At 44.1% G+C, this 23,386-nt stretch overlaps 1 protein-coding gene across 1 annotated transcript in view; it reads right to left on the bottom strand.

The window, feature by feature from the left end:
- Positions 1 to 437: 437 nt before the first annotated feature.
- The window catches only part of bckdk (branched chain ketoacid dehydrogenase kinase), a 57,406-nt gene continuing 34,457 nt past the window's right edge, over positions 438 to 23,386 (bottom strand). The window contains exons 9-11 of the mRNA XM_060848137.1: positions 19,210 to 19,299; positions 5,613 to 5,768; positions 438 to 2,303 (exon numbers count right to left, since the gene is read on the bottom strand). Coding sequence (XP_060704120.1) covers positions 2,159 to 2,303; positions 5,613 to 5,768; positions 19,210 to 19,299 — 391 coding nt within the window. The 3' untranslated portion in view covers positions 438 to 2,158. The remainder of the gene's footprint in view (positions 2,304 to 5,612; positions 5,769 to 19,209; positions 19,300 to 23,386) is intronic.

Below are 23,386 nucleotides of genomic sequence, written 5' to 3'. Positions count from 1 at the left end.
TCACTTTTAACAAAATTGCTTGATTGCTGTCATTAGCACATTTTAATTCTGGCCAAATAGCGATGTGCAAAAAATAGACTGATTTTATGCACTGTCGAGGTATGGAATGGCAATTTGAGAAATCACCCAGGAACCATCTTTGTCTGATAAAGCCAATACCCTCGACAATATTTGAGGGTGTCATTCAGGTTGCACGAGCTCTTGATGATGTGGTGAAGCACACAGCAAATACCAAAAGCAGAAAAGCACAGAGACAATCCTTACTGCAAGGACAACATAATCAATGAGAACTTTCACCTCAAAGCTTTATGAATTACATTTTTTGTGACTTTCCTGATTGCAGATAAATTATATTGAGACGGGGGAAAAATTCATATCAAGGCCATAATTGGAGATGTCTACAACACCACAGACAACTTTGCTTTTTTGTGGCAATTTATTGATAATTATTCACCATATTGAATACCATAAATACACAGGTAGTTGCTGTACATAACTTCAGCAAAAAAAAGTGATTTTCTCTCAGAATATCAGATTTTTTCTGTACCTATAATGTGGAACATTTAACTTTGAAAACGAGCAAGACATTACAACATCACTTAATGTAAAGGAGGCTAGTATCTATATTTCTGTTCTTGCCTCCTTCTGAACATTAAATGTATTTTATAATATCATAATCCAATTTCAAATAGAATTTTACCTGCTCCAGATAGCAGACAAATTTTCAGGTTAGATATAGAAGGGAAGAGGTTACTCGAAGGGGAAAAAAATTCAATTCCAATTAAATGAATCACCTTTCTCCATGTGTTAGGAATACTCTTTAAACAGTGTAGTTTTGTTTTAATGGATCATCATCTTCCTTATTTGCTCCAGTAAGATAAAACGGACCTATCACTTACCGAATGCAGGAATGATGATGGGCAATTCCACAACATGACATCAGTCTTGTATTTGCAGCCCTGATGCTCCACTGCTCCCAGTGGCTTCCCAACTGAAAGTCTAAGGTTTTACTGTAATCAGACAAAGTCAAAGGGGAGCTAGAACCATCCTGCAGGCTTTGGGAGCTTTTCAGAAGAAGATGAAGAACAAAACCCTTGAGGAACTGGCGATGGTACGTGGACCTGTGTCACAGTAATGTCAATCGCTGAGCACCGCATCAACATAAAACTCAAAGGAGCAACAAGACTAACTGACAACAGGATCTGAGCTATAAATGGTCACAGTAAGGCAGCTCTAACCAAAAGGAGCCTTACAAGGCTAAACCATAGCAGCAGCGTATACAGTTTACAAATATCGTTGTCCACGTCTTGAATCTGTAATAACAACTGGGTTACTGTTGTGCTGTGATATCAAACAAGTGAACAAACATTTCAAACTCGGAGCAGATAATTCCTGTAGGGACTGCACAAATACCCTGTAATTCTGATGGGAGTGCAGCAGCTTCAGATTAAAGTAGTAGCACCAGCATCTAAAAATACCGCAATTTTAATTTATAACAAAGTAAATGAATGGTGATTGATCTGGAATGAAAACTATTTCTTCTCACAATAGGGTGAATATTAATGTATCAAATCACTGGAACGCAACACAACCTGCAACTTCAATAGGAAAATGAGTGGCCTCTGTCAAATTCAGAAATGGTTACCATAAAGTCTTAGAAAAATTTAAAATTCAGAAGTTATTATACTATGCTTGTATTAAACTGTGGTAAATAAATGTCTCTACATCCAGAGTTTAAAAAGAGAATGTGGGATTAGATTTTCTTTCCTGCTTCTTCTTATCGACAGTTAACCATTAGTCCCCTTGCTGGAAGAAAAATGCAGACGAACCAGCAGAGGGCACTGCTGACCAAAATGATCACTGGTAGCCACCAATGTGAGCATCAGGTCAGTCAACAAGAGTCTATTGTCTTTGCTCATTCAAGCAAAGCTGCAAGTAGTTTCCAGCAGTCCTTTTTTTTTCACAGTCAGTTAAATTAGAGCTCCTTCACTCCAAGTGATGCTAAGACAAACTTCTCAGATTTTTTTTTGTTCTTATCCAAAAGTAGGTCTTGAGAATTATTGCAGTTCATGTCCAGTTGTGTTCGGAGCCATGAGTTTAGTGTAATATAACCGTCTAGCAATCATCTCCACAGCTGATGATGATTCTGGCTCCTGACCTAGATGCGGAAACTTACTTCCTTCCCATCAATGTGCTTTAGGCGCAGGTAAACATCTGTCCCGATGCCCTGCATGGACTGAATGTGGAGCGATCCACCCAAGTACTCAGCGTAAGCACGGGAGGTGGGCAGACCAAAGCCAAACCTGGACAAACAACAAAGGACAGTTTTAGTCCTTCAACCTGCTCGGAGAATCCATCAGGCACAAGGTGGAACAACAAACCTATACAGCAACAACCAAACATTTCTGGTAACTGCCTGGAGTGCCCTCCCCATCAGTTTACAATGTTGCTCCATTGTTCGTTTTGAATATCATGAGAGATTGAAGTATCAGCTTAATCCAGAATTGTGCAGGTCGCTCTGCTATAGCAAGTGTTTCTTTAACATGAATTCACGGTCATGTGATTGAACTGGGGACACCTCTTAAAGTGCAAACTTTTAAAATATGTTTGCTGTAATGCAGTTACATCACCAACAGTAAGCAGTGTTTCTAAAGTGTGATTTTTCTATAACATGGTATTGTACAAGAACACAGCCATCACATTATAGAAGAAATGGTACTGTATTCATCATCGCTGTTCTTCCACATGTCCCTTTGATTCAGTCACTACCTAAAATATTAACTGAATGATTGATTGGAAATTTGCTAACTGGTATCAGTCTGTTTTGAGTTAGTGGTTTATTTCAGGGTCAGTAGCAACTGAAGTGCTGGGAAGCACATCCCAGCAATGACCTTCGCACTGATATCAAATACTCAAAAAGCTGTAGCAAGAGGCTGTCTGATAACCACCAGGTCTCGATCAGTGTTTATTGTACACATCAACCCCTTCCCATTCCTTTTCACTCAACCTTTCTCCCTCATTTATCTGGTTCCCTTTAAACACATTTTACACAGTTTACCTCAAACACAATCCACGTTCTAACCACTTCTAGGCAGTAATGTTGATCTGGAATTCCTGAATGAATTTAGTAATGACTAACATATAGTTCCTGGTTTAGCCTCCCTTGTAATCTTAAAGGTCTCAAATCAAGCAGTTCACTAATGCAGAATCAAGCCCAGAGATTGTCCAATCTTTCTGGAGAGATAGAAACCTCTGCTATCGTTCAGTCTTCACTCCTTTGTATGGCCAGCAATACTGCTGTAGCATACTGCATTCAGGGAGGCTTCTCCTGCCCCATGAGAAAACAAAGGACACAAAGCAGGAGAGCGTGGGAATAGGGTGTCCTACAATGGACTTCGCTGGGTGGGGAGAGCATCTATCTTCTAGATTGTGCAAATTCCTCATTCTTTCTCCCGGTGTTCGCATGGGTTTCCAGTTTCCTCCCACAGCCAAAAATGGACAGGTTAGGTAGATTGACCTTGGTTAAAAACTGGGACTGGGTGGGATCCTCTTCAGGAGAGTCAGTGCAGATTTGATGGGCCGAATGGCCTTTTTCAGTACTGTAGAGTGTCGAATGGGAGCTTCCAGAGCAGAGCACTGGGTTGGGGATGTGTTCGTATGGATCAACTCCCACAGGAACACTGCCACCCTCACCAGCTCTCATTCCATAGCCCTACTCTGAGTTGTGGTTGTGCCTCACTCCCCAGCCCGTGGGGGAATAAGGTTGGTGCTCACAGCAGTTAACCCATAATATATCACCTCGCCCCTTTAAACAGAGAAATCTGTCATAGCAACACCATGACCCAATCACCACTCCTCAGGTTCAAGAACCAGCAGGATAAAAACAGTCATTTCCCAATAACTATACGGAATAGCTCCCTTATCATCCAGAGATTGGAGGAAATGTATGATCATCAAAGTGAAGAGAAGTTGGAAGCTTCCCAAATTAACACAGGTAGAGTTAGACAAGATGTAAGAGTCGAAACAGTCAATGGCTTCCATTGGCGTGAGAGTGTAGCAATAGAACGAGGGAGTGTTACAGAAAGCTCACTTTTCAGGAATTCAGCCACAAATTTAAGTAAAAGACAATTTCCCCTAGGAATCAATGTCAGAGCCAGAATTAGTTTTCTTCATGTATTTCTCAGCCAGAGAAAGAAAATATGAAATCCTGAACTGTACAAGTGCAACACTGCATTCCCAAATGAAGTAACTTGCATAATAAAATATTAGTCCCAAGATTTCAATATAAGCAGTGTTTTAATGTACAATACTGTTAGTGACCAGCTCCATCTATTGGTTGACATTCAAAGTTTGGGAGAAGATTTGTAGCTCGGGTGCTCGTTGTTGTGGTTCTGTTCGCCGAACTGGGAATTTGTGTTGCAGACGTTTCGTCCCCTGTCTAGGTGACATCCTCAGTGCTTGGGAGCCTCCTGTGAAGCGCTTCTCTGATGTTTCCTCCGGCATTTATAGTGATTTGTATCTGCTGCTTCCGGTTGTCAGTTCCAGCTGTCTGCTGCAGTGGCCGGTATATTGGGTCCAGGTCGATGTGCTTATTGATAGAATTTGTAGATGAGTGCCATGCCTCTAGGAATTCCCTGGCTGTTCTCTGTTTGGCTTGTCCTATAATAGTAGTGTTGTCCCAGTCACATTCATGTTGCTTATCATCTGCGTGTGTGGCTATGAAGGATAGCTGGTCGTGTCTTTTAGATTAGATTACTTACAGTGTGGAAACAGGCCCTTCGGCCCAACAAGTCCACACCGACCCGCCGAAGCGCAACCCACCCATACCCTTACATTTACCCCTTACCTAACACTACGGGCAATTTAGCATGGCCAATTCACCTGACCCGCACATCTTTGGACTGTGGGAGGAAACCGGAGCACCCGGAGGAAACCCACGCAGACACGGGGAGAATGTGCAAACTCCACACAGTCAGTCGCCTGAGTCGGGAATTGAACCCGGGTCTCTGGTGCTGTGAGGCAGCAGTGCTAACCACTGTGCCACCGTGTCGTTTCGTGGCTAGGTGGTGTTCATGGATGCAGATCGTTAGCTGTTTTCCTGTTTGTCCTATGAATCTGTGAATGAGAGGCATGCCTCTAGGAAAACACTACAATCAATAAACACATCGATCTGGACCCAATATACCGGCCGCTGCAGTGGACAGCTGGAACTGACAACCGGAAGCGGCAGAGACAAACCACTACAAATGCCGGAGGAAACATCACAGAAGCGCTTCACAGGAGGCTCCCAAGCACTGAGGATGTCACCTAGAGAGGGGACAAAAACGTCTGCAACACAAATTCCCAGCTCGGCGAACAGGAACCACAACATTGGTTGACATTGGATAGTGTGGCTGGATTGGCAAAATTTCTTGCACTGAATGATCTCCTTCATTTCCCATATTCCAATGTCTGGTAATAAGACTACCTCATATTAACTATAATCTATTTCTAGACAGTGCAAAGTCTCTGCCAGTGTGCAATTTAACCTGGATTTGTTTATTTACCTATTAAACCCAAGTCAGGCCTCTCTAACAGCCCATGGGGAATGAAGGATCCTTGTCAGTCCTTACCCATGCATCGGCCCTGACTGGGGCCCACTGTTGACCGTGTGGCCGTAAAAAGAGTTCATTGTGGAATCCTGTGAGCTCTCCTCAGCCGTGGTGAAGTGATAATCTGTCACTTTGTCGATGATCTGGTGAGGAATCCCACCTCCACGATCCGAGATCCTGAAACAAAGGTGACAGGAGCAGGGTGAGGGTAACAGCATTGGGCCTTGCGCACCCCTCTCTCTCTCTCTCTCTCTCTCTCTCTCTCTCTCGGTCAGTAGCTGGCAACTGCAGACTCTTTCCGTAAAGGGCAACATTTGGCTAAAACTGAATAGCTTTTAATCACCAAAATCATTGTGAAAAGGAAACGTTTTTCAAATCAATCCCAAGTGTATTGTTAGCTTACCAATCATGTGTACATCCAGTTTCTGATGGTTCCCATCAGAGTGGTTGTTGAAATGAAAAATGAAAGCTAACCGCCTGAAAATCCAATCTTTTCGGTGAGATGGATAATCCATAACAAAAAACAACAGTGAACCCAGTTATAAACCAACCTGACTGCAACATTCAATAAAAGGGGCTGACAGTGCAGGGAGACCTGTTCCCCGCTCCCTGGCTCTGACCCGGCCTTGACCCGGCCTCCCCCGCTCCCCGGCTCTGTCTCTGCGAAACCGAATAAGATGGCGGCTTTTTTTGTGCGGGTGATGAACCCAAATTAATCAAATTAAGTTTTAAGAAACAACTTTAAAGTGCAGAGGAGGGAGAATGATTTCGGGTAGGCTAAGAGGCTCTTGGGTTTACAAGGCTCAAGGCCTGTATCTGAACTATCGGCTGAATAGAGCAGGGACGTCAGGAAACCAGAGTTACTGACCTTAAAGCAGTAGCAAGGACACCTTTACAAACAGGCCCGAAAGCATTCTCGTCCCACATAAGGAACTGAAACCACTTAGACTTCTCATCATCACAAAGTAAAAAGTGGATTTCTGACACAAACATCTGACGGAAGGACATTTAAGTAACATCATTCCTGTCCTGGTACCTCTCCTCTGTTTAAACAGATGTTCTCTATACAAGAACTCAATGGCCAGGAACTCTCAACCCAGGCCCAGCTGGGCTCTTCAGGATCAAGGTGGTCCACAGCAGGAGGGGCAGCACTGGTCCTGTGTGCCAATACCAACATGACGAGGAACCCAAGTGGGCCAGCAGCAATGGCCAGATCAACTGACGGGGAAAGGGAATGGCCTCATTGAGGACGTACTGACTCCTGGGCATGTCTGATAGCTATCAGGTCCAAAAAGGTTTTATATCCCACCACAAATGTTATTTGTCGCTTTCAAGTAGTGCATAGGTCGCTCTGCTGTAATGCGTTTTGTTAATGCAAATTCGCTATAACACGATTGATGCATTGGGGTCACTGTTTCTAAACTGCAAGCTCTTAAAGTGTGTATTGGGTATAATGCGATTCCGGCCCCACTAGTTTCAGTGGGGCTGCTATTACGTGATTCTCTTATGACGTAGAATTGTTACTAGCCCTCAAACTACATCATGTCAAAGTGGTCACTACACAGTCAAGAGAACTGCAATCACACACCGTGCCTGCATTGGGAATCACAGATGGACAACCAGAAGCAGGCACGTACGCACGGATACACACACGCAGGCAGACACTCAGACAGACAGGCAAGCACACATGCACAGGCACACAGACAGGCATGCATGTAGGCACACTGGCATGCACACAGACAGGCACGCACAGACACACCGCATGCAGTCAGGCACACACAGACAGGGATGGATGCACGGAACCGCATGCACAGACAGGCACGGACATACAGACAGACATGCACACACAAACACGCATGGACACGCACATACACAGGCAGGCAGATGGGCATGCACGGACACAGACACGCTGACACACAGGCATGTATAGACACACGGACAGGCCGGCACGCGCGCACACGGATGCACAGACACACGGACAGCCAGGCACGCGCAGACACGGACCGACACACAGACAGGCATGCATTCACACACGGACAGACAGGCACGCATGGACAGACAGACAGACAGGCACGCATAGACAGACAGACAGACAGGCACGCATGCACACATATGGACAGACCGGTACGCACATGCACACACACGGACAGACACACACACACACACAAACCAATCAACAAGGACTGCATACTCAAACCATCAGGCCTGTGCTTGATGATGTACTTCACATTCAGCAGCCAGATATATGAACAAGTTAACGGGCCACCTATGGGCTCACCCATCTTTAGGCTCATAGCCTTCCCACAAGTCTGACTCAAACTCTCACTTAGTTATTACAAAAATGTTGTCTACATATCTAAGTGAGAGATTGGAAGCACACACTGGGTTATCAACACTATGCTCACAAGGATCAAATTTATAAGATAGGAGGACACTAACAATCAACTCCCATTCCTGAGAGTGATTGCAGAAAGCACATAGAACGGTGAATGCACCACAAAAGTGTACAGGAAAACTGCACACACCGACCAGATCCTGAACTTCAACAGCAACCACCTGAACACATTCAAGAGAAGCTGCATCAGGACCCTGTTCAAAAGGCCGACACCACACTGCAGCAGTCCGGACCGGTGACAAAAGGCCGACACCACACTGCAGCAGTCCGGACCGGTGACAAAAGGCCGACACCACACTGCAGCAGTCCGGACCGGTGACAAAAGGCCGACACCACACTGCAGCAGTCCGGACCGGTGACAAAGCCTGTGCCAAGGAAAGCCCCACGACCTCATCTGCAGATGCCTAACAGACAAACAATGCAATGAGGATATGCCACAACCTAACTCATTAGCCACACTAGCTTATGTAAAACAAATCTCTGAACTGACAGCCAGATGTCTCTGCCCACTGGATTCATGACAGCCCATAAACCGACAGGCACACTCAGACAACCACTCACCAGGATAAAAGACCCTACCACCCATCATGTGCAAGACTAATGTAATTGACAAGATTCCATGTAAAAACTGCATGAAACACTATACGGGGCAAACAAATAGCAATCCGCATTCACGAACACGAACCTGCCCCTAGCAGTGCTTGGTCTTACTTGGGGAAATAAGCAGCTACAGGGAAGTCCCACTTATTTTGGTTCAGGGCAGGAAAGCATGAGGTGATTTCCTTTGAGTTACTGGTGGGTCTCCAAGTTTCTTGGAGCAGCTCAGTAAAATGGTTTGATCAGTTTCCCTAAATTGTGATTTCCAGACCATTTTCGCCTGGTTCCACGGCAGGCACTCCATCGCACTCTCAATTAGTTCAGTGTAGTTTAGAATTAGGGCAAAAGGTAAATTCTAAGGGAGAAAATATCCAGTCGGTCAGTCACTGGGAACAAACACAAAGGATGAAGGAAAATAAACAGTTAGTCAACGGAAGCAATTTTTTTCTTTGTCCCCTGGTTCTAGACTTCCCAGAGTTTTAAAAACAAGGTGGTGGGGCAGGGGTGTCACTTAAGTCCAAGATGAAGAGAAATTCATTTATTTAAAGGGTTGTGAATCTTTGGAATTCTCTACCACAGAGAGCTGTGGAAGCACAGTCTTTGAGTATGTTGAAGGTAAAAGTTGAGAGATTCTGATTACCAAAAGGTTACAGGGTTATAGGGATGACATGAGCAAAAATGGCAATGAAACTATTCCATCAGCCATGATCGCACTAAATGGTGGGGCACACTCAATGGGCTGTACGACCTACACCTGTGTAAAAGAAATTCCTCCTAAGCTGCATCCACACACGGCCCACATGACAGTTAATGCTGTAACAGCCAAGGTATTTTCCTAGCTGGAAGCAATCTCCCAAGATCTTGCCTTCACGGTGTTAAATGACTCAGTTTGGTTTCCTCAGTCTTCACTTCTCCAGCAAAATACAGGAACCCCAACTCTCAATCCCTCCTCGCCATTCCAGTCACATCCTTAGAAATCAGCATCACCATTGCCTTGATTAGAGGAAGCAGCCAAGGCACAGCATGAGAGCTGTGGTCTAACCAGCCTTCACCACAACCTACTACAGTCACGGGTGAGAATGCCAAACGTTGAGGTGCCCTACCCAATGCCAGGGTCAAGGAGACCTCCTCAGGCCTGGAGAAGGAGGAGAGAGTCCAATAGATGTTGTCCACTTTGATACCAAAACCTTTGACAGGTGTAGAAATGAGGTTCTGCTAGAAAATCTTGAAGAGTTCGTGGTTAAATCCAAAAGCAGAACTTCCAAAGTAACAATCTCTAGATTGCTACCTGGGCCACGGGCAAGGAGTTAAATGTGTGACGTGGGTTACAGTTCATAGGGCACTGCCACCAGTACTGGGGTAGAAGGGAGCTGTGCTGGTGGAAACACTTCACTTGACTCCCCTGCCAAGGACCAGTGTCCTGGCAAATCAAATCACTCTGGTTGTGGAGCCAATCTTCAACTACATAAGACAGGGGAGAGTTTGGGAGAAAGGAAATGTAGGATTATGTAGCAAGCAGGCATGCCAGCATTACAGGGGAGCTACTTGGATACTGATACCTGAGTGGGACAGGAAGGTTTAGCATGTACAAACACAGAAAAAAGGTCAAAGGGGGGAAAGACAAAGAGAAAAGGTGAAGCTAATTGACTCTTTACTTGAAAGTGTGCAATATTCAGAGCAAAATGAATGAATTGGCAACATAAATACCAGGTTAGTGGTTATATTACAGCCATTACAGTCCCATGGGAGCAATGAGATCTGAAAGCTGGAACTAAATATTCCAGAGTATGTAACGTTCCAGAAGCAGGAACGAAAGGGTGGTGGGTGCATTGTTGGTGCAGGATGGAATATGTACAAGAGCAAGGAATTATCTTGGATCAGAAGATGTAGGATTCACATGAGTGGAGCTAATAAAAAGTGCAAGATGACACCGAAGTCAGTGGTGGGTAAGTTGTTGGGGAAGGTTCTGAGGGACAGGATTTACATGCATTTGGAAAAACTATCCCTAATCAGTCATTGTCAGCATGGCTTTTTTGCATGGGAAATTGTGTTTCACGAACTTGATTGAGTTTTGTTTTGAAAGAAGTGACAAAAAAAAATTGATGAAAGCAGAGCAGTAGACATTTGCTAAAGTCCCTATTGATAAACAGTCAACAAGGTTCTGCGTGGTAAATTGGTTAGCAAAGTTAGATCACATGGAATGCAGGGAGAGCTAGCCATCTGGATACTAAATTGCCTTGAAGGTAGGAGACAGAGAGTGGAGGTGGAAGTTCATTTTCAGACTGGAGGCCTGTGACCAGTGGTGTGCCGCAAGGATCGGTGCTGGGCCCACAGCTTTTCATCATTTATGTAAATGAGTTGGATGTGAACATAGGGGGTATGGTTAGTAAGTCTGCAGATGACACCAAGATTGATAGTACAGCGGACAGTGAAGAAGATTACCTCAGAGTAAAATGGGATCTTGATTGAATGAGCCAAATGGGCTGAGGAGTGGCAGATGGAGTTTAAATTAGATAAATGGGAGGTGCTGCATTTTGGAAAAGCAAATCAGGGCAAGATTTATACACTTAATGGTAGGGTCTTTGGGAGTGTTGCTGAACAAAGAGAGCTTGGAGTGCAGGTTCATAGCTCCTTGAAAGTGGAATCACAGATAGACAGGCTAGTGAAGGTAGCATTTGGTACGCTTTCCTTTATTGGTTAGAGCATAGAGTGTAGGAGTTGGGCTGTACAGGACATTGGTTAGGCCACTTTTAGAATACTACATTCAATTCTGCTCTCTCTGCTATAGGAAATATCTTGGTAAATTTGAACGGGTTCAGAAAAGGTTTACAACAACGTTGGTGAGATTGGAGGGCTTGAGCTTAAGGGAGAGACTGAATCGGCTGGGGCTGTTTTCCCTGGAGCGTTGGAGGCTGAAGGATGACTTAATAGAGGTTTATAAAATCGTGAAGGGCATGCATAGGGTAAATAGACAAGGTCTTTTCCGTGGGATAGGGGAGTCCAGAACTAGAGGGCATGGATTTAAGGTGAGAGGGAAAAGATTTAAAAAGAACCTAAGGGGCAACTTTTTCATGCAGAGGGTGCTGCGTGTATGGAATGAGCTGCCAGAGGAAGTGGTGGAGGCTGGTACAATTACAACATTTGAAAGGCATCTGGATGGGTACATGAATAGGAAGGGTTTGGAGGGATATGGGCCAAATGCTGGTAAATGGGACTAGGTCAGATTGGGATATTTGGTCAACACAGATGACAAGTTGGACCGACCAGTCTATTTCCATGCTGTATGACTCCATGTTGAACAAGCAGTCAGATAGCTTAGCAACAGCTGAGGGTGGGACTGGTGACGTCTGAAATATTTTGGCAAGTTAAGTCTGAATCAAACTCCACAAACATTTGTGGTCTGAATTCTGCTTACTCATGCATCAGGTTTCAGAACCCCTGGCAGCAATCCGTATGGACACGAGGTTTTCAGGAAACGAAGACAGCTGGCCACAAACAAAATGTTTACTGGGTGTCGGGAAAAAAACAACTGGATTTTACGTAAGGCTTTGCATCCATGAGGTCTGGAACCAAATCATTACAACAGTGACTTTCACTCCAACGTTGGCAATGAGGGAAACGCTCAGACAGAGCAACCAGGAATAACAACAGGATACATAACCAGACTGATCTTGGCCGAGGAGCAAAGGTCACCTAGCACACTGAGGAATAGGAAAGGGATGGTCACCTTACTGGACTTGTACTATAGACCCCCCCTCCCCCCTCCAAAAGCCAGCAGGAAATTGAGAAGTAAATGTGTAGAGATCTCAATTATCTGTAAGAATAAGAGGGCTTAATGTTCGGGGATTTTAACTTTCCAAACTCAGACTGGGAACACCATAGGCTTGGATGGAGAGGAATTTAGGAAGTGTACACAAGGAAAATTTCTTATTCAGTATGTGACCACACATACTAGAGAATGAGCAAAATTTAATCACCTCTTGGGAAATAAGGCAGGGCAACTGACTGAGGTGTCAGTGGGGTAGCATTTTGGGGCCAGCAAAAATAATTCTATTAGTTGTAATATAGTTATGGAGAAGAATAGACCTCATCGAAAAGTCAAAACTCTAAATTGGATGAAGGCCGATTTTGATGGTATTAGGCAAGAACTTTCAGAAGTTGACCTAGTGGGGGAGGCGAGGGGGTGATATTTGGAGGTAAAGGGTCAGTTGGAAAGTGGGAACCCTTCAAAAATGAAAGACTCCAGAGACTGTATGCTCCTATTAGGGCAGAGGACAAGGCCAGGATCTGTAGGGATAGCTGGGTGACTAGAGAAATTGAGGAAGTATGTATCAGGTATAAACAGCAGAGATTGAGTGAATCCGTAGAACAATATAAGGGCAGTAGGAGTCAATTCAAGAGGAAAACCTGAAGGGCAAAAAGGGAACTGGAGACAGCTTTGACAGATAGGGTTAAAGAGAATCCAAAAGGGACTCTACCGATATATTAATGGACATAAAGAGCAACCCGGGAGAGATTAGGGCTCCTGGAAGATCAGCAACGTCACCTGTGTGTGGAACTGCAGGAGATGGGTGAAATACTAAATGAGTATTTCACATCAGTGCTTACTGGGGAAACGGCTATGGAAGCTAGAGAACTTGCGGAACTAAAGGGCGGCACGGTGGCACAGTGGTTAGCACTGCTGCCTCACAGCGCCAGAGACTCGGGTTCAACTCTCGCCTCAGGCAACTCTCTGTGTGGAGTTTGCACATTCTCCCTGTGTCTGTGTGGGTTTCCTCTGGGTGCTCGTGTCCTCCCACAGTCCAAAGATGAGCAGCTTAGGTGAATTGGCCATGCTAAATTGCCCGTAGTGTTCGGTGAAGGCGTAAATGTAGGAGAATGGGTCTGGGTGGGTTACGCTTCGGCAGGTCGGTGTGGACTTGTTGGGCCGAAGGGCCTGTTTCCACTCTGTAGGGAATCTAATCTAAAGAGTGATATCTTGAAAAAAGTGTCCACATTACAGAGGTGGTGGTGCTGGACGTCTTAAAATGCAAAAGGGTGGACAAAACCCTGGGACTGGAACTTTATGGAAATCTAGGGAAGTGATTGCTGGGCCCCTGCTGACATGTTTACATCACTGGTGGCCACAGGTGAGGTGTAGGAAGTCTGGAGGTTGGCTAACGTGGTGCTATTATTTAAGAAAGGTGGTAAGGAAAAGCCAGGTAACAGTGGAATAATCAGCCTGACACCAATGGTGGGCAAGCTGTTGGAGGTAATCCTGAGGGACAGGATTTACATGTATTTGAAAAGGCAAGGTCTGTTAGGGATAGTCAGCATGGCTTTTTGTGTGGGAAATCATGTCTCACAAACGTAGAGTCATAGAGATGTATAGCATGGAAGTAGACCCTTCAATCCAACTCGTCCATACTGACCAGATATCCTAAATTAATCTAGTCCCATTTGCCAGCACTTGGCCCATAATCCCTCTAAACCCTTCCTATTCATAAACCCATCCAGATGCCCTGTAAATGTTGCAATTATACCAGCCTCTGCCACATCCTCTGGCAACTCATTCCATATACCCACCACCCTCCACGTGAAAAAGTTGCCCCTTAGATCTCTTTTATATCATTCTCCCTTCACCCTAAACCTATGCCCTTGAGTTCTTGACTTCACCACCCCAGGGAAAAGACTTTGTCTATTTATTCTATCCATGCCCCTCCTGATCTTATAAACCTCTATTAAGGTCACCCCTCAGCCTCCAACATTCCAGGGAAAACAGCCCAGCCAATTAAACTTCTTCCTATAGCTCAAACCCTCCAACCCTGACAACAACCTTGTAAATCTTTCTGAACCCTTTCAAGTTTCACAATCCTTGATGTCATTTTTTGAAGAAGAGATGAAGAAGATTGATGAAAGCAGAGTAGGGGACGTTGTCTACATGGACAACAGTAAGGCATTTGACAAGGTTCTGACTGGTTGGTAAGGTTAGATCATATGGAATACAGGGAGAACTAATCCTTTGGATATGAAATTGGATCGAAGGTAGGAGACAGAGGGTGCTGGTGGAGAGTTGCTTTTCGGACTGGAGGTCTGTGACCAGTGGAGTACCATAAAGATTGGTGCTAGGTCCACTACTTTTTGTCATTTATATAAAAATGATTTGGATGTGAATATAGGGAGGTCTAGTTAGTAAGTTTGCAGATGACACCAAAAACGGTGGGTAATGGACAGAGAAGAAGTTTTTGTTGCAAACGTTTCGTCCCCTGGCTGGGCGACATCATCAGTGCTTTGGAGCCTCCTGCGAAGCGCTGCTTTGATGTTTCTCCCGGTATTTATAGTGGTCTGTCCTTGCCGCTTCCGGGTGTCAGTTTCAGCTGTCCGCTGTAGTGGTTGATCAACAAACACATTGACCTGGCCCCAATATACCAACCACTACAGCGGACAGCTGAAACGGACACCCGGAAGCGGCAAGGACAGACCACTATAAATACCGGAAGAAACATCAAAGAAGCGCTTCGCAGGAGGGTCCACAGCACTGATGATGTCGCCCAGCCAGGGGACGAAACGTTTGCAACAAAAACTTCCAGCTCGGCGAACAGAACCACAACAACGAGCACCCAAGCTACAAATCTTCGCACAAACCTTGAGGACAGAGAAGAAGGTTATATCAGAGTACAACGGGACCTTGATCAGATGGGTCAATGGAGTTTAATTTAGATAAATGTGAGTCGCTGCATTTTGGAAAGGCAAATCAGGGCAGGACTTATACACTTAATGGTAAGGTCCTGGGGCATCTTGCCAAACAAAAAGACCTTAGAGTGCAGGTTCATAGCTCCTCGAAAGTGGAGTCACAGAGTAGTGAAGGCAGCATTTAGTATGCTTGCCTTCGTTGGTCAGTGCATTGAGTATCAAAGTTAGGAGATCATATTACAGCAGTACAGGACATTGGTTAGCCACTTTTGGAATACTGCGTTCAATTCTAGTCTCACTGTCATTGGAAGGATGTTGTGAAACTTGAAAAAGTTCAGAAAAGATTTACAAGGATGTTGCCAGGGTGGGAGGGTTTGAGCTATAGGGAGAGGCTGAATAAACGGTGGCTGTTTTCCCTGGAGCATCAGAGACTGAGGGGTGACCAGAGAGGTTCATAAAATCATGAGGGGCATGGAGAGGGTGAAAAACAAATGTCCACAAGTTGGAGCGGAGGATCTGTTTCCATGTTGTACATCTCTATGACTCTTTTCCCCAGGGTAGGTCAGTACAAAACAAAAGGGCGTAGGTGTAAAGGTGAGACAGAGAAAAGATATAAAAAAGGGACTTAAGGGGCAACTTTTTCACACAGAGTGGCACATTGACAGAATGAGATGCCAGAGGATGTGGTGGAGCCTGGTAGAATTGCAGCATTTAAAAGGCATCTGGATATGGGCCAAATGCTGACAAATGGGACTAGATTAATTTAGGATGTCTGGTTGGCATGGACGAGTTAGACTGAAGGATCTGTTTGTGTGTGACTCTATGACCAGGGAGACTCGAGTGTGATACGCAGACAAAGTGCTGACAGGAGAAAGTATGGACTGCAGATGCCAGACAGTCAAAGTCAAAAAGTGTGGCACTGAAAAAGCACAGCAGGTCAGGCAGCATCCGAGGAGCAGGAGAGTGAACATTTCAGGCATAAGCACTTCATCAGGACTGGCTCAGGGTAAGAATGTCACTCTCCTGCTCCTCGGATGCTGCCTGCCCTGCTGAGCTTTTCCAGAGCCACACTTTTCGACAGAGTGCTGGCAGTTTGGCAAGTCGAGGAATGAGCTGAAAATGTGTTGCTGGTTAAAGCGCAGCAGGTCAGGCAGCATCCAAGGAACAGGAAATTCGACGTTTCGGGCAAAAGCCCTTCATCAGGAATCCAGTCAAGGAATGAGTCGAGGAAGGAAAGGGAATGTAATTTTGCTTTGCTATTTCCACTTTATCAACCTCTAGGAATTTGGTCTTACTCTGCCACAAGTGAAGAAGCTTGTTATTTGACGAGTACCAAGTGGTTAACATTTATCCTATTCCTAAGATTTAAAATTGTAAAGGAACTGATGGCAGAGTTAATAAAATGCACCAGGAAAAGAAAACAAATCATTGAATACATCATTAGGTAGTTAATTCAAACAGAACAAGCTGACAGAAGGGGTGAGGTGTCACAGCTGCTACATGTCGGGGCTCCTGGATGCCAGTGTGACCTACAACAAACACAACGACAGTAAGACTACAGTAAGTGCTTATAGCTTGACAGCATTGGCTCAGAGCTGCAGGCTCACCTACAATACATTGGGGTGTGTGTGTGGGGGGTGATGTTTTGTACTGGGAGGTACTCACACCCCTTAGGATAGGGTCTGTGATTTAGTCAGTGGTCAGAGAAAGGAGGCTGTGATTATGAGTGAGATGGGTAAGGATACCTAGAGAGCAGGACTGCCTGCCTTTGCAACTGCCCTACAGGCTTCAATGTCTCTCTGCTTATTCGGGTGAGAAGGGGCTGCGGTGTGGAGGAGCTAGCTGAATCAGATAACTTTGTGCCCCACAGTGTCAAGACGGAGTAGAAATGAGGAATGTAGGAGTAGTAGGGCACAGGCATTCTTTCTGTAGAAAAATGCAAAATCCAGAAGCCCTGGCCGCTGTCATGGTTCCAGGGAATCTGCTCAGGGGTGAAGAATTTGCAGTCGAAGGGAGAGGACCCAGTCATTATAATCCACATTGATAACCAATGACGGGGCAAGAGATTCTGTATTGTCAACATGAGGAGCTAGGCACTAAATTAACAATCAGAACCTCAAAGGCATTAATCTCGGAGTTATCACCTGAGTCACGTGCAAACTAGAAGGTGGCAGATTAGAGAAGTGAACGTGTGGTTCAATGACTGATGAGAAAAAAAATGGGATCATGTCACGAAGCACCAGTAGCAGTACTGGGAAATATAGCAGCTTTACCATTAGGACAATCTATATCTGAACGATGTTTCAGCAAGCTGCATAAACAGGAAGGTAGATAGGCTTTCAAATTAAATACCATGGAAAGGGATCAAATTTGTTAACTCTGGTAAAAACAAGAGGAAAGAGACAAGGCAAGAGAGAAAGTTGTTAGTATGGAAACTATAAGCTATTTCATACCTTTGTTTATGTCATACCCCTGTTCTGCTTCCACTTGTGCTTCTATAATGCACATGTGGAATACACAGCAGACATACCTTTCTTCAGGATAAGTAGCACAGAAAGTGCCTTTTGGCCCACCCAGAACATGGAATTTATTGTTCTGTTCTTCACCAGCATCCCCTCAACGTTCCTTATCTAAATTTACCAACCTAACTATCCACCCGCTTGTGTCTGTCTGTTAGCAGGCCACTAGCCATTCTATATACCCACTCCATCAAAACTCTTCCTAAAATCTTCCAAACAGCAGTTCAAGGTGGAGCTCACCACCACCTTCTCAAAGACAGTTAGGAACAAGGCAGCAAATACTGGCCCAAGCCACAAAGCGGACATCCAGTGAAGCAACCTTTTAAGAAAAAAATCGCTTTCCTAATGTGCATGCCATGTAGTTTTGAAATCAATTACATAAATCTCAGTACTGTCTCCAATACCTCTTATTGTTATGTAATAGAAACTAGAACTGCACGCAATACTTCAGGAGGTATAACAAGTTTCACCAGAGGTTTAAATTAGAATTTGGATTTTTTTTATTTAGGGCCTTGTTAATGTGCCGGGTAACTTCATGTGATTTATGTATTTGTACTCTGAGATGCCTATTTTCCTCTATCCTACCTAGAGACTTGTACCTGCCAAGTAATCTCCCCATTTTATCAAAACATATTACCTCATGTTTATCGGTGTTCAAACTTTGTTTGCCAGTTTGGTTTATAGCTCTTTCATGGGATGCGAGGCAGCATGACCAGCATTTACTGTCTACCCACATGCCCTTTGAACCGAGTGGCTTGCTCGTCCATTTCAGAGGGCAGTTAAGAGTTAGCTACATTGTTAAGAGCCTGGAGTCACGTGTAGGCCAGACCGGGTAAGCACAGTAGCTTTCCTTCCCTAAAAGGACATTAGCAACACACCACTGGGTGAAACAGTGACTGCTGCCTGAATTAAACCCAGGCACTTGTGAGTGAAGGTGGGGAGAGCACTGACTGACAGAAGGATTGGCAGCAAGGATTGGGCGTGTCAATTCTCAGCCTCCATCTTCAAGATTGTTCGTTCCCTCAATCAGGCACTGACTGTGCTTCAACGAGGATTACTCCACTACCCGGAGCCTGTAAGCAAGCATGCCAGTCACAAATCTGACTGGGTGAATACCAGCTGGAAGGGATGGGAGCTGGGCTTTCATGTACCATCACAGCAGCAGCAGTAACCAGCACTTTTAGGAGCAAGCAGACCCTTACAGCTGACTGTGAGACACAACATCACTCAGACTGGCACAGATAATCACCACACTCAGTTTGCCCACTGCTTCTCCCACAGTTAATCCACAGTAACTGGGGCTAAGAATAATTAGTAAACTGCATAGTTCACACACGAATAACAACACTTCAAAACAAAAAATTATCCACATCAGGGGAGGTCATCAGCTTGAAAGGGGCAAACAACTGAAAAAAAACAGGAAATGGTGATTTACCGGATAATGAAATCAATATCATTGTTGGCAATGGTGACCACAATGTCAGGGACATTGTACGGTGTGTCAAGGTGACTTTCCATCGTCGCTCTGTGAAAGGAGAAAGAAAAGCAATCAATCAAATCCCACAGAGGGATACACACTGACCTGCACATTCACCCAGTCGTATCAGGTGTGACAATTTCATTCTAAAACAATGGGATTCAGAATGACAGTAAAGATTCAAATCCATCACCCCAATGAGGGGTTTCTACAGGATATTTGGTATCTGTTAGAGAGTTCCAGGGACTAGCTCTCAAATCAGAAACCACAGAATTGTGAACAAAATGGTTTACAAATGGAGCTTTGGCTAAACCACCCACGGGAATACAGTACTGCACTGGTTTCCCATTGCCATAGTACAAAAACGATCGACAAGGGTGGTACCAAAACTGAGAAGATACAACTGTCTGGACAAACTGAACAGTTGAAAGTGTTACCTTATCTCAGTCACTTTCTAGAGAAAATCTAGAATAGGTTTTTTAAATTATGAAAGGTAAGTGTAGACTTAAAGAAAATAGCTCTATTTAGGAGGATCCAAAACTAGAGGTCATAAGTGTACAGGCACTAAAAACAAAAGGAAGTTAACATTTAATTTTCCATTTATATAACATTAATACAATAAAAAAGGATTCCAAGATACTTCACAGCAACATTAAAAATTAAAATTTGAAATTGAATCATTAAGAAATTTTACATCTGAAGGCAAAAGAAACTTCAGGAGACCCAAGGTCTGGATAAAGTTATTGGTTTTATGGCACAACTTAAAAGGAGTTCTAAAAGGTAGAGGGGCCTAAGAGGTCAAGGAAGCATTTCTAGAGCTTGGACCCAATAACTGAAGATCAGGAACTTCTTTACTCGGAGGTGTGTGAGAATGTGCAGCCCACTCTAATGTGTAGTGGTCAAGGGACAACCAACTGTCTATGAGGAAGCTACGTACAGAAGGAAACAACTTTTTTAGGAACAGAGAGAGAGAGAGAGAAAGAGAAAAAAAAGAGAGAGAGAGATAGAAAGAGAGGAGAGAAAGAAAGAAGAGAGAGAAAGAAAAAATGAGAAAGAAAAAGAGCGAGAAAGAGAGAAAAAAGAGAGACACACAGATACACAAAGAGTGACACAGGCAGAGCGACACAGAATAAGGTGAGGAGGAGGCTCATGTGAAGGACAAACACTGGTCGGCCATAGCTCCGTTTTCTATACTGAAATTCCATCATGTAACCACCGTCTAAAAGTCACTGCCAGAATTCAAGATATAAATATACACACAACCTTTCACATAACGTACACAAAGTTATCAGACAGACAATCGCTATATTTATAGAGTTATACAGCATGGAAACAGGCCTTTTAGCCCATCTCAATACTGATCAGGATTGCAGCTCTTCCACTGAACTCGTCCCATTTGTCTTTGTTTAGCTGGTAACTTTCCTATCCATGTACCTATCCAATGTCTTTTAAAATGCTGTCAGTGTACCAGCCTCTACCATTTCCTCTGGCAGCTCATTCCATATTTGCACCAACCTGTATGTGAAAAGGTTGCCCCTCAGGTCCCTTTTAAATCTTTCCCCTCCCATCCTAAACCAATATCCTTTAGTTTTGGACTCTCCTAATCCAGGGAAAGACCTTGGCTATTCATCCTATCCATGCCCCTCATGATTTTATAAACCTCTATAAGGTTACCCCTCAGCCTCTGACACTCCAGGGAAAACTTCCCAGCCCATCCAGCCTCTCCTTATAACACAAACCTTCCAGTCTCAGTGACATCCTTTTTTGCCCCCTTTCCAGGTTAAAACATCCTTCCCATAGCAGGGTGACCAGAATTTTATGCAGTACTCCAAATATGGCCTTACCAATATATTGTACAGCTGTAACATGATGACCCAATTCCTATACTGAATGCTGTGACTGATGAAGCAAAGTGTGCCAAACTCCTCCTTCACCACCTGGTCTACCGGTGATGCCACTGTCAAGGAACAATGTACCTGAACCCCTAAATCACTCTGTTTGACATACTCCCCACAGGCTTACCATTAACTGTACAAATCCTGTCCTGGTCTGACTTCCCAAACTACAACACCTCATGTTCGTCTAAATTAAACTCCATCTGCCATCCCTCAGCCCACTGGCCTAGTTGATTAAACATAACGTTGATCTCTTAGATAATCCTCTTCATGTGTCTTATATCTTCATACACTATCTTGACTTGGAAATATATAGTCGTTCCTTCACAGTTTACTGGATCAAAACCCTGGAACTCCTTTCATACCAGCACTCTGGCTGTCTCTACATCAGATAGTCTATAGCAGTTCAAGCTGACAGTTCACCAGCATCTTCTCACGGGCAACTAGGGATAGGTAGCAAGTCATGGTCCAGCCAACGACATCATGAAAATGGATCAAAAACAAAAATTCACAGATAGAAGACTCGAACCTCTTTCTGAATAATTAAAGACAGCAGAGGTTGCAGCTCTCCCAGTGCAAGTCAATTATCCCAGAAACATCATTATAGCTGGAGAAAAACAACATTTAAAAATAAACTGAATACACAAAAAACAGAAAATCTCAAAAGTCAAATGTTTACAGTGGGGTTCCTTGCCAAGTCTAGTGCTGGACAGCAACAAAACCTAAAGTAGGTCATCACTTACAATGAACAGTGACTTCATTGTAAGCGTTTATATAAAATTGCAGAAAGCAAAATTCAATTTCTGCAAATTAGTATCGGTACATCAATAGGAGAGTCAGTTCTTCGGATTAACCATTGCAGCAACTACCAGGTCCATGGGAGCTGGAAGAAGAAATGTTTGCAAAGAGTGAGGTACCAGCACTTTAGCTCCATTGACAGTGCAGTGGAAAATATTCAGGGAAATCAACCCAATATGACATGGCTGATCAGACAACAGAATGGCAATATGTTTGCCACATGACCAGAGGTTCACTTACCATTGACACCGCCTCCATTGTAACTTTACACAGTAAAATCTGTCACTTTCTTTTTGAAGGGAAAGAATATTTCTGTCACATGTGTACGAGGGATCCAGTCCTGTTTACATAGGCGGTCACTACAAACACTTCCCCGGAGTGACAGGCAACATGACCAGGTGAAAACCCGATGGAACAAAGTTTGAGGTTACCAGCTTCTTATGTTGAGTCATAGATTCAAGTAATGGCCAGTGCCTCAGGAAGACAAATGACAGAGCGCTACTCATCTGCACAAGCTTTGTGCATGGAGACCAGAGTCAGTGGACAAGAACTACCAGCCAAGAGAGGGAACAAATGGTGTCATGTGAGAGAGACTGGTCAAACTCCAGCAGGTTAAGAAACAGGAAGCAGAATTGGGAAAAGTTATCCAGATAAAGGGAGAGGGACAAAGCCGGACTGAACTCAGCTGGAACTGGAAACAAATAAAATGACAGGACGGGGATGAAAATTGAAGGGACCTGTAAAAGGAGAGGCAAAAGTTTCTCTTGTTCTCTCCGCAAAGTTTGTTCAAAGGATAGCAAATTAAAAGTTGACAGATTGTGATGGATCTAATCCAATGGGAGGATTTTAAAAAGTAGGGACCGAGATAGTGAAATCAGGTGCGAACATTTTCACTAAGTGTCAAGGGGCTGTCGGGTTAATAAATGGAGGAAAAAAATGTCACGGTGATTTGGAAAAGAAAGAATGTTCAGAGGTGTGGGGAGACTGCAGTGTGCTCTTGTGCTGCAGTGGTAGTGTCCCTACCTGTGAGCCAGGAGTCCTCTGTTCAACTCCTACCTGTTCCAGAGCTATGTAGTAACATTCCCGAACAGGTAGATTAAAAAAAGAAATCTGTGCAGTGAGGTACTGGGAATGGCAATAGGTGAACCACACCTGGCTTCAAGGTCATATTGGAGTGACATTAAAATGCTCAGAGCAAGAGGAAAATGGATCAAATACAAGAAGGAACAGAAACAATGGACATAGTGGGCTCTAGGGTCTGAGAATATTCTGTCAACACTAGAGCGAGTTAGAAACCTTTTCAGAGAATCCTACATCAGCATTCAATAACTGCTTTCTAGCATACATTTCTTATAGGAAGGAATTAAACAGGACTCTGAAATAAACTATTTCAAAACAGTAAGATTTCACAGTTTATAATAAGGATCCCACACAGCTCCCAA

This window comes from Hemiscyllium ocellatum, chromosome 31 (assembly GCF_020745735.1).
Source record: "Hemiscyllium ocellatum isolate sHemOce1 chromosome 31, sHemOce1.pat.X.cur, whole genome shotgun sequence".
Taxonomy (NCBI): domain Eukaryota; kingdom Metazoa; phylum Chordata; class Chondrichthyes; order Orectolobiformes; family Hemiscylliidae; genus Hemiscyllium; species Hemiscyllium ocellatum.
This window is presented reverse-complemented; position numbering and strand designations above follow the sequence as displayed.